The sequence below is a fragment of the Xiphophorus couchianus genome, chromosome 16 (assembly GCF_001444195.1).
Source record: "Xiphophorus couchianus chromosome 16, X_couchianus-1.0, whole genome shotgun sequence".
Taxonomy (NCBI): domain Eukaryota; kingdom Metazoa; phylum Chordata; class Actinopteri; order Cyprinodontiformes; family Poeciliidae; genus Xiphophorus; species Xiphophorus couchianus.
In genome coordinates, this window is record NC_040243.1 from 10,672,653 (window position 1) to 10,684,932 (window position 12,280).

Sequence of the window (12,280 nt, forward strand, 5' to 3'; positions counted from 1 at the left end):
AAGAGATTTATCTGGAACCAAATTCACCTACTTGTACATGCGGAGCACAGTCAAAGAAATTCATATTCATGCGGCACATTTCAAGTGTCACCTACTAGTATTCAGCCCCAAAGCGCACTTCCAAGCTGTTTGGGCCATGGAGGTGCATCAAAGCATCCCAATAATAAAAAACAGTTGCCACAAGTTGGATGATTTAGCTTGAAAGCAAACCACCCTATGTTCCATTTGAGATAAAACAACTTTTCCTGAGTACAATTTCCGCAACATATTTTCTATCTTCCCTTTTATCTGCCAATGGACTGTTTCAGTTGGCACATTTCCATTGTTTGGTTGTTTACTTTAGCTCAGAGAGTGATGGTATTGTACACAATGCAGGTCTTTTAGACATATTCATCGATAACAGAGGTGAAGCAGCGTCCGGTAACTCAAATAAGAAAGAAATTCAACAACAGGTAAAATATTCAACACCTGCGTTTTTTGTCTTTTTCCAACAAGTGTCTTGGTTTTAGGGAATACGCTTTAATTATTTTAATTGTGAAATAAATTGTTCTGGACACAGCAGGCAAATATGAATGAATTCAACGTACCTAATCGTAATTGCACCAGTTTCAGATTTCCTTTCTCCTTTTTTTTTCTGTCAGCAGTCTTCAAAGCTTCTCCAAGGACTTTGAGGCTGAAAACAGGAACAAAAACCATAATATTAACTCAGGGTTTATCACAATGGGCAACATGTTAAGAGTGAATTGCATTCCCAGGAACATTCTGTCAATATCAAATGTTAGTTGTATGTTTGCATATATGGAAAAAAATATATATTTAATAACACATAAGATTTATGTTATTTTTTTTTACTACTAATACAAAATATTCACTCATAAAAATATTCACTAAATGCTTTTTTGAAGGCTTTTCTTTTAGTTAACTTCACAGCAAGATATAATTGGATCCTCGTGACTTGTTAATCATATCTCCAGTATAATTACCGCTGTGGGCAGGTTTCAGCAAGTATCTGTTTTCTTGCAGCCATTTTTTGACTTAGGCTATAAAGAAAAACACACATCCGATTGGAGTGTACTGGTATGTTGTCTTGTCTTTCCTACTTTGAAGAGTGGCTTGGAGAATTAGGCCATGTGCCTAACCCTATTTATGGATGTTTATTGTACCTTGCCACGACGTGACAAACGTGCCAACAGAACTGAGCTCAAAATTCATTTTTACTTTCTCGCAAAGTATTTTGGGCCACATATAACTGCAAGTGAAGACAAAGAGACTGGAAAAAGAACAGAAGCTCATTAACATGCTCATTACCGTTCGCCTCATTGTCCACAAGAGGTCAGACATAAACAGCAGAAGTCATAAATAGCAGTAAGACTTATCTGTGCACGTTTCCCTGCAGACAAAAGTTTTCCAGGCCGGTTAGAGCCGAACGCTTCATTTCTTTTCATAACTCGCTTTTAGACGAGCACAGTCGAGCTTCACCAGTGTGAAGACACAGTTGAGAGATAAAGCAGGCCGGGCCAAGCACATAAGGCTTGATAAAGACGTTGTGAAATTTTTTTTTATCGCTTTAAATTTTCTCTAAATTGTGGCTGAAGTTCAGTTTTTTTTTCTTCTTCGTTTTAAAAGGGCAAGATGTTAGCAGGGTCGGTTTGCTATTTTCTTCCTGTTTTTTTTTTTACGAGTGGAGTAAAGGCGTCTCGGCCACAGGACTGAAGTTGTTGTCACGCCTTCTACGGACAAGGAGGCAGGTTCACACAAGCCACGATCTCGGGATGTAAATTTACTGTTTATATTGATGCTGCAGCCATGGGGACAGCAATAGGATTCAGACATATTTATCTACACTTTTTAAAGTTGTAGCAAATAGAATAATTTCCTCCTAATTCTCTGCGACAGCTTTTCAACAAACCTAGCTTTTCTTTTCTTTTTTTCCCCCCTCCTCCTATTCCCCAAACCAAGGAACATCTGAGTGTCCCAGAGAGAGAAACTTGTTTCACAGCTTTGTTGGATTGACTCTTCAAGCAGTAATGGCCATTGCCCGGCTTGATTATGTGGCTCCGTGGTGGACATACTGGCTGCACAATTTCCCACACTTCAATTTTCTTTTCCAGTCGGTCGACAGCACTTTCAGACCGGAGGAAGCGAGCTATCAGCAGGTTGGTAACTGTACTTGTGCGTAGAAGCGCACGTATTTTATTGCTGAACTCTGACTTTCATATGTAAATGTTGCGTCCAGACAGCCTATATTTAGGTGGAGAGCGGTTTAAACTGCTGTGTTGAGAAATAAAGTACGCTCTCTCACACACTTTCCATCTTTTCATCTGCCCTCGCGAGGATTTTTGTGTGCGTTTTCAGATTTTTGGTCCTAATTTAAGGAAGTGGGGAAATCATGCTGTACTGCCATTTTCACATGATAACTCATGACTTGTATTAGGAATGTTGATTATGATGTGCTTCTGTACTCTTACGTCAAATATCCTCAAATTTCAACGAATTAAAAAAATGTTTAAATGTATTTTTGTCATTTAAAGCCACTCGGACTTCAAGTATCAGAAACTCTAATTTACTCAGAGTTTTACTAATAGCTTTATTTCCACAGGAGAAATATGTTTAGTAGTCATGCATATCAGGCTTACTATTTCATTTATAAAATGACAGTTTGTTCCGCTAATCTATAATTAACATTCTGGATATCAGCAATAAATATTTCTGTCAAGTTTTTTTGTTATTATTTCTAAAATCTAAACTTCTCTTTTTACTCAATTTTCATTTCCAACATCTGCTTTGGAGAATACCACCCACCCCCCCCAAAAAATCCTGTAATTCATATCCAATCAGATGTGAAGTATTAAAATCAACATTTTAAACATAAGTTGTACTGTAGAAAAAAAAATAAATTGCTTTACACAATCCATGGGTTAAAATGGGCTCTGTAATGAAATGAATATTGCAAAAGTCAGTTTTCCACCTGCAATCCACAAAAAAAATATTTAGTAGTGTTAATCTGTTTTGTACTCCAATTTCAATTTAGTTTCTGATATGTTTGCTGCCATACAGAAATATGTTGCAATATCTCAGTACTTTAAGAATCAAAACCTACATATAGCACCTAAAATTAGATGCTTGTTTCAAGAAGTATAGTTTTCTGCTCCAATCAGTCATGCACCTTCTTTTTTCAGGTATAAAAGTAACATTTCTTGTTTTATATAAGCCTCTGTTTCTTAAATCTGTGTTGCTTTAAGAAAATGTAGCACCTTCTCAATCTCTGTGAAACTTGTGTATCTCACAACTGTAAGTTATCTTTGTGAAATGCACAAAAAATGTTGAGAAAAACATCACTAACATATAAATCAGTGGTTGCCTTTTGTGATTTTATTCAATTAAGCTTACACACTTACGCCAATTTTATACTAACATCCTTTTGCCACCGCAGATGATCAATATTTTCTGGTTAATGTCAGTTCAGTTGTTGTTCTTTAGTGTTTGTCTTCCTTCTCTCTCCCCGTCATGCATCTGTTCCCTTGTTATGGGCCTGGCATGCAGTGGAAATTGAAGTGTCAACATGTGTAATTACCAAACAATTGAGTGGAAAATTAGAGAAGCAAGTAGAGGCAGCATCACTGTTGTAAAGAGCCTGAACTGAGTTGTTGTGACAGAAAATTCAACCAGTTTGAACCTCTTATGAGCTCACTTCTGGCTCATCAGCAGTGACCTCCACTAAACCATTAGCAAGTCAGTGGATTAGCAGTTTGGCCTTGATTGAAGTTAAGATGAGACCAGTTGTCCTCTACTCATTGTTTGGGTCAATTTAAGCTTGTGCATTTAAACTTAAATGTTTAATCTTTTTTAAAAAGAAAATCTGGACTAAAATGGGGGAAAAGGTCTAAGCATTACATTCAATCATGTGTTCAACAATGAGTCCACATTTCCATTAAGTCTGGGAAAGTTTGAAAATTAAATTCATGCAATACCTGGAAAAAACTGTATTTCCAGATTTTATTCCCTCATCCATTGTCACAGTCTCATGTCCTTCTTTGCCTCCCTCCTTCCTTCCATAGATTTCCATCGATCTGAGTTTGAATAAACATATAATTTTGAGGTAAATATGCGCAGGAACCTGTTTTCATGGTTTTGTTAGAATCCACCAACATTTTTGTAAGAGTCTAAAACATATTACGCTAATTTAAATTCAGCTGCAGTGCCAACTGAATCCAAATGTAATGATTAGTCAGAGATGAAGGTGTAAAATCATTTTGCCAGTCAGCCAGGCATCCACTTTGAACTTCTCAGCATTGATATTTGCAGAGCAAATTATTTGCAAGTACAATTAGGGTCATGCTTTTGTCATGTCTTTGAACCTAATCGAGTGCTACAATAATATGAGTTTCAAGTCCTTAAATGATCCCAGTAATGAAATGTGTTTCATGTGTATTGTTTTATTATTTTTTAACAAAAGGGGTTTTCAAGTGAATAATTTCCTGTTTCTTTTTTTTTTCTGCAACAGTGCCCCCCCCAGTGTGTGTTCAGCCTTCAAGCTTCAAATACTTTGCACATTCAGAAATCACAAGACTGAGGGAAAGACACCAAGTCACATGACCCTCCCCTCCAACAGTCCTGATCATTTTTTCCCTCTCTCTCAGCCGCAGTCAGAGATTATTTTTAAGATGTACTTTCCCTAAGATGACAAAAAGCTATGCTCTTTTTTTCTTTTTGGACTTCATTTTCTGTGGTCAACAGTCAGCAGTAATAATGTTGATGACAAGCGTGATACGTCGGCTCTCTAACCTCAGTAACATCTTTGAACTTGACTGCTGTTGCTGTTGGTGGGTTGTTTTGACTCAGTGAATCAACCACAAGGTCGATGGGGTCAGCACTTAGATAAGATTTGTTGAAAAACTTGATTCAGACTTTTAAAAAGCACATTAATTTCACTGATGGTATCTTTTTTGTTTTCTTATTTTTCTCAGTCTCTAATAGTTTTGGCTTGTGCTAGTGCTATCGGCCTCGCTCTGAGCCTCCTAACTCTGGCCGTGTACTTGGTGTGTCTATTCTGCTGTCGCCGGAGCCTGGATGAAGAAACCAAACGGCCCGACACCTGTTGTGTCACGTGGGTCGCAGTTATTACAGGTCTCATAATATGGTAAGTAAAGGTATTTAAATAATCCTATTGGGTTTGGTCTTTTTCCGGAGCTGCACCGAGATGAGGAAGTCGGTCAATTAAACGATGCAGTCACCAAATGAACCAGGTCATTATCGGTTTCGTCTGGATTACCATTTACTAATGCCTCAAATCTAATTCTCTCTTAAATCGTCATTGATGCCTGAGATCAAAAATCCATTAAACAGTTGTAATGAAGTCTACAGTTGTCTTCATTAAATTTAAAGCTTTTTGTGATGATCTTGTATGCAGTTGCTTCTTATTTCTTTGTATCTTCTGTTGTTTTAAACTCCTCGACCTCACAGAATGTGTTGCTCTCTGCATGTCGGTCCATGTGGATAGGGAGTGCTATTAGAGCAGCCAAGACTACTTGAAAATCTCACAGTGCTCAGCTTGTCATCTTCTGACAGGTGTGCCATCAAGCAGGATTAATGGCTTAGTTTTTTGTGCTACAAAAATCTCTTTTTTGAGAAAGATCCCCACTGTAAGAGCACAATCTGCTCTGTATCAGTTTGTAACAGCACTTTTAGATAAAATGATGTGTAAAACATTCCACAACCTTTATGCAGATTATAAATTTGTTTTGTGATAATCGTTCAGTGGATAAATAAGCAGATTTTTTTTTTTTATCATAACTAGAACAATCATTAGGAACATTTAGCACCCAGAGAAAAAAAGGAGCCTTGCTAATTGTGCAAAAGTAACAGTGTAAGAAGCATTCCCTCAATGTCCTACTGTTACGTGGCTTTTAGTTTGGTAGTTTTACCTGATATACAAATATTTATTCTTAAAAGAAATTCCAAGAGTATTTAAATTTATTTAAATAAGAGCAAATCTTACCTCCGCAAGTAAGTAGCACTCTCAACCTCGAACTCAAAAATCATCTCCAAAGGTTGATTTTCTCAGTCAGAAACCAAAAAGTCAAAAGTCAGGAGAGTCACCTGTTGCAGTGACCTACAACTTAAAGATAGAAGTACTGAAAACTCACAAAATACAGTTTAGGATTGCAACTACCTTGACTGTTCGAGTGAACTTAATTTATTGTACCTCTATGACCCGCTTGGTTTTTTCAATTGTAAATAGTTTTTCATTCAAAAAAAATTTGTTGTTTTTTTCACAGTGCAGTCTCAAGTATTTTATGTCCTCTAACAGGTTTTCTTCCAGAATTGTCCCATTTTTTACTCTGTTGTCCCTTTAACTTTGATCAGCTTGCGTGTACCTGCTGTAAAAGGCCATTGTGATACTTCCACCGTCATGTTTTCCAGTTAGGATGATGTGTGGACAATAATGTGCAGCATTAGCTTTCGTTCGTGCATAGCCTTTTGTGTGTTAGCCAGGAAGGTCAGAGTTGCTCGTGTCTGACCAGAGTACCTCATTCCACATGTTTAAGTGTGTTCCCTACATGTGTTATTTCTTGCAGAAAACAAGCATCTCTTTGAAAAATGACGTTATTCTTGGCAGTGTTCTATAAAACTGAGTTTATAGAATGCATGACTAATAGTTTTCATCTCAACAGATCTCAAGTAACCTGTAGATCTTTGCGGCACGCCTAGAAATCCAGTGGCTGCATTTGCTGCTTCTTTGATTAATGTTCTTCTTGCCCAACCTGTCAGTTTAGGGTAAAGAACTTTCCAGAACTTTTTCTCCGACTTGTTTGCTGTGTTCCTTAGATTTGATGATGCTGTATGTTTAGTAATGTTCCCTGACAAATCTATGTGTCCTTGTAGAGCACTGTAAAAGTGAGTGAGTGAGCTTTATTTATTTAGCAGCTGTCACAGAAAAGAGCAAAAAAAAAGAGAGAAAAATTCAGAGCATAAAAATTGAAACATGATACTCACAATTTATATCAGTCAGCTCTTAATAAATGAATTTACTACCTTTTGAGCAGGAAAAAGTATCAAACCATATAAAGAAGTTATTCCATCCATTTTATGTAAAAGGACACTGAGTGCAATGCTTGAAATAAGAAAGAAAGCTTGCAAACATTTTTGTTTTAACTGTTATTTCTGAGTGGAGCATCAGGTTTTGTAGAACCATATAACACAAAGACAGCTCAGCGGTATTCATCTTCCTTTATATTGTACACCTGCAAATTACTTTGCATCAATAAAAATACTTATCTCCAAAAACTTTCGCATTTATACAGCCAAGCTAAACTTGGATCACTAAAGTGGATGTGCATGATAGTGTTTCATCAAATAAATTAACACACACTTCTGAATAATACATCCTCAGTTATCTATTGTTCTCTGGGTACTAACTGCACAAAGCTTAACGCTATGGCAATCATTTTACTAAGGGATTGTTTTTGCAATGACAAGCAGCAGATCTGTCTTTCAACAATACTAAAGGACATATTTAGCAAAATTGTTGTTAAATATGCCATTTTATTTTGGCATATTTGCCTTCATATTATAAGGATAATTGGGTAAGATATTGGTGTGTGACTCGTGTGATTTGGTAGTGACGCTGTGGCTCTTAACTGAAGAGAAAAAGAAAAAAAGAGTATTGGAATCAAGATGAGATAGTTGGGTTTTATGGATAATTTCTGTAAGGTTAGACAGGTGTGAAGCTTTTGAAGTTTCATCGAAGATATGAATGTACATTTGCATATGATTTATTGTCAAAAGGCACCTAATTAAACCAAAAGAATTGGGTCTAAAAAGACCTTAATTTAATTGCCGCACTGATCCAGTTAAGCTTGTGACAGCACTGGGCTTTGAGTTCATTAGCTCCCTTTATCTATACCTAATAACTACTACAGCACATGAGACCAGCTGCAATGCTAAGTCATAGAGCATGATGTTGTTATCTAAGGTTGTTCTTGAACCTCACTATGTCATGTTTGATGTGGTGACTATTGTTAAAATTTTACATCTTAGATCAAATAGAAGAACCTTACAAAATTGCTTTGATTATAGGAAAAATCCTTTAAAAAAGTGCACACTGTGCGATATTTCTCTTACATCTGAACACAATACTCCACAAATAAATGGGGTTTTATAGCCAATCTACGTCAGAAATGTCCTTTAATTGATGTTGTTGAGATAATCGTAGATTATTGGATTCCGATTTGACCTCACAGAATTGATTATGTATAATTAAAGAAGGACGTGCCTCATTACATAAGGTCCTGTGGTTGATAGTGTTATCAGATCAGCACAAGTCATCTGGTTGTCAGTGGCCCTGTAAGAACGTGTGGAATGTTCAGGTGTAATGACAGCCAAGCTAGCAGCAAATGGTAGCATGCTGATACACATAAAAATATAAATATTAATAAAAAAAAATAGAAAGAAACTAGATGAATAAGTTAGGAGAATACCCCAGATGTTAAAAATGCTTAACTTTATAGCTGTCAGATGGTGGGATGTTTGTTAGATATACTGAATATGTCTTTCTACATTTATAAAGCCCAGATTCTGTTTGTGTTATTCACTACATACAGCTTTACAGTCAGCACATTTTAGTAGATTTACAGCTATTATAGACAAAGCACATCCCTTAATGTTTTTTTCTTCTCTGAGGATTGGGGTAAATTCAACTTACCGTATTTTCCGCACTATAAGGCGCACCTAAAAACCTTCAATTTTCTCAAAAGCCGAGAGTGCACCGGTGCGCCTTATATAAGAACCAATATTGAGTCACAACAGGTCTCGCAACTACGGTAAGCAGCCGCCGACTTCATTTTCCCCCGTAGAGGAAGAAGCGCATGGTGCACGCTGGGTTTTGTGTAAAGACACCAAAATGGCTCTTATTAAGAGACACGCTTACGACGCAGAGTTTAAGCTCAAGGCGATCAGTCACGCAGTAGAATAAGGGAATAGAGCAGCAGCGAGAGAATTTAACATGAACGAATCAATGGTGCGGAAGTGGATATATATTGTGATTGCACTAACGTTTGATTTACCGTAACAGTATCAGGCTGTTTTTTACATGTTTATTGAATCGAGGAAAAGTTCCCCTCCACTATATGTTTTACCTTGCTGTTGTTAAAAGATAAACTGTGTCACGAAAATACCAAGTCACTTAATTTACCTCGGGGAAAATAATCAAACAGCTGTTTATTCATTTTGGGAGTGAACGGAGTTTTCAGAACGCTGGTTTGTAATCTATTAATAAAGTTTGACTGACCTATCTGACTATTTTGTTGACATTCCCTTCATCGCAGTTCCATCTAATGGATGCATAATGTAACCCCAGCCTCTACTGTAGCGTCTATTCTATGTGCCTTATAATGCGGTGCGCCTTATATATGAAAAAAGTTTTAAAATAGACCATTCATTGAAGGTGCGCCTTATAATGTGGTGCGCCTTATAGTGCGGAAAATATGGTAGTTATTACATTTAATATAAAAAAAATCTCCCCTTGATTTAGTTTCAGTAAAGTAGTCTAATGTAGTTTGAAATCTTTTTTCCCCGACTGGGGGCTGCGTTGCTTAGCTTCATTCATAGAAGACAAACAAAATTTGTTGTTCACTCGTTCACACAACAAAATATCCTGGCATCTACATATCCTGTGCTTTGTTCCGGTTCTTTATTGCTTTCCTTTCCTTTTATATGCTCCGGTTGCTACAGGGAGAGTTTTTGCACTGCCACACAATTCCTAATGCTTCCCTTGAGGCTAAACTGCCCCATGATGTTCAGTGTGCCTCATTATTGTTTCATTACTGAGTCATTAGGTGCTCCTCATTGTTGCTGATGTGTCATCTTGGCAGCAGGGTTAATGAAGAGCTTATTGTGAAGGCCAACACATATCAGCTCAAACACAGAAGCTTTGAAAAGCATAAAGCATGTCTATGTTGTCTGGCTTCTTTACCAAACTCAATTTAGTATTTTTTTCTTTTAAACACAACCGTGCAGCTGAACTTGTGCAGATTACTCTAATTGCATCTGCTTTTGGTTAAATTTGATTGTACTAAATGCGCCCCCTGTGACCCTTTTAGAACTAAAAGAGAGAATGAAGCAGGTTTTCTGTTTTATGTGCAAATCTAAATAACCTCCATCAATTCTAACTGTGATGCCTAATGTCATTTAAATTGTAGGAGAAGTTTTGTCTAAAAGATTAAACATGTTTGAGTTATTACTGCTCATTTTAATGTAGATCAGTAGGAGTAGGGTTTCACCAACTGGTCTAATCCTCCCTACTGTGGAGGCTTGCGCTCAGTCCCAGGAGACCAAGGAAGGCGAGAATAATGGATTGGGTGTATCTCACTGAGGTACCTTCTCTCTTGTTAGTTTGAATGCAGACACGGATTCAGCAATCACTAACTCCTGTAAGAGAATTTTTTGGTAAGAAAAATTAAACTGTAATGCACAGAACACATGGATAATGGATAGAGAGATGTCCTATTGAAAATGATGAAATTCAGTTTGCCATTCTGCTGAGGTTTTGTGTGTTCCTAGCCCATATGTCGGCAAAGTACAAAGAGACAAGTGATACAAACGCTGTTGGTAAATTTATTCAAACACAAAACTGTGATGAAAAAGCATCACAAAGGTGTGTATTTACTGTTTTGCTAGGCCAAATTTACACTGTTTGCTTTGTAGTTTAAATGCAACAAAATGAAACACTGCCAACAAATACAATAATTTCCTTTTTCTAAAATTCTCCATCGTTGCAGTTCTGCTGTAGGAGTGGGTTTCTATGGGAACAGCGAGACCAACGATGGGGTCTACCAACTGACCTACTCCCTCTACCATGCCAATCACACTCTGGATAGTATCAACAGTCTGGTGAGAGAAGCCCTCCAACCTCTGCAATTTGCAACATCATGAATATTGAAAATGTCATGTTGATCAGATCAGTACATCACCTCTACTAAAAGTGTTTACTTTTACTTGGAAGTAAAAGTATCAGTTATACAAGGTGAAAATTAACTTCTATTTCACACTTCATAAATAGTTTGGTTTAGGAAAGCAGGTTGTTTACCTGTAATACAAATTAAGAAGTTGACCAGGCAATTACAGTGTAACTAGAAAATATGATCTCTTAAGATGTGCTGTGAATGCTTCTCTCATTATTAATAATTTAGAAAACAGCAAATGCGTGATCCTTGCGCAGCATATAGGAAGCACAGCATTACAGCCGGTAAACAACAGAGCCCACTCTGTTTAGAGCAGCACTTCACTGCAGTGGGTCTGTATCCACTGTTTTTGTCAGAATGGGGAATTTAGGTGACTTCTGTCGGAGGATGTGTAAATGGGGATTATTTCCATGCAACTCCTGACCTGTATTCAGGGAAGTTATTTTGGGAGGCTTAGGGGCAGGAGGAATAGGAAAGAGGAAGGAGAGTAAGAAAGCAGCCTCGCAAGAAGCAATAATCACAATGAGAAAGAAGAGGATTAACTCCCATCTGCTGTGCATTAATGGATGCTAAGCCGCTCTTCTTTCCATCTCCTGCAGTCCCGCTATCTATGGCGTATGTGTGTATTCTTGAACATGTCAGTACCATATATCCACTGAAAGTACTCATATATCACATATTTTATCACCATTGAGACAAATTAGCATCCCAACTAGATAGTTATTTCTGTCTATTAATGGCAAAATGATTTAGATTTGCATGACACTTTAAACTGGCCGTGAAAACAGGAATTTGAGATTATCATTGTTCTAATGTTATTGGCTTTGTTAAAGCATACAAATTTTTGACAGTGTGCAATTTTTTAATTTTTTTTTTAACCCCTCCAGGGGGTCTTTTTGTGGGCTCTAGAGTCCCTTTTCATGAAGTAGGCTGACAGGAAATGGGGAAGGAGAGGGGGGAAGACATGCGGTAAATGTCGCCGGGTCCGGGAGTCGAACCCTCGACAGCCGCGTCGAGGACTTGAGGCCTCCAAATGTGGGTCGTGCTAACCCCTACACCACCACGGCACCCCGACAGTGTGCAATTTTTACTTTTTTTTTTTTTTAAGTGGATAAGTACATTTTAAGTACTTTTCAGAAGCTAAAGTCTTTTAATTCACCAAAAAGAGAAACAAGAGATATGGATAGCAGCAGAGAGCATGTTATGGCACCATCTGGAAATATCTTCCAGTAATCTCAGAAAAATACTGTTTTCTTCATAAAAAAGATGATCATGATGGGAAGGTGTCAAAGGAAAAAGTGGGAAAGTGGTTGTTTATT

The 12,280-nt window shown here is 37.4% G+C and overlaps 1 protein-coding gene across 1 annotated transcript in view; it reads left to right on the forward strand.

The window, feature by feature from the left end:
• The first annotated feature begins 1,437 nt into the window (after nt 1–1,437).
• The window catches only part of LOC114160483 (protein tweety homolog 2-like), a 32,539-nt gene continuing 21,696 nt past the window's right edge, over nt 1,438–12,280 (forward strand). The window contains exons 1-3 of the mRNA XM_028043082.1: nt 1,438–2,156; nt 4,968–5,140; nt 10,779–10,890. Coding sequence (XP_027898883.1) covers nt 2,028–2,156; nt 4,968–5,140; nt 10,779–10,890 — 414 coding nt within the window. The 5' untranslated portion in view covers nt 1,438–2,027. The remainder of the gene's footprint in view (nt 2,157–4,967; nt 5,141–10,778; nt 10,891–12,280) is intronic.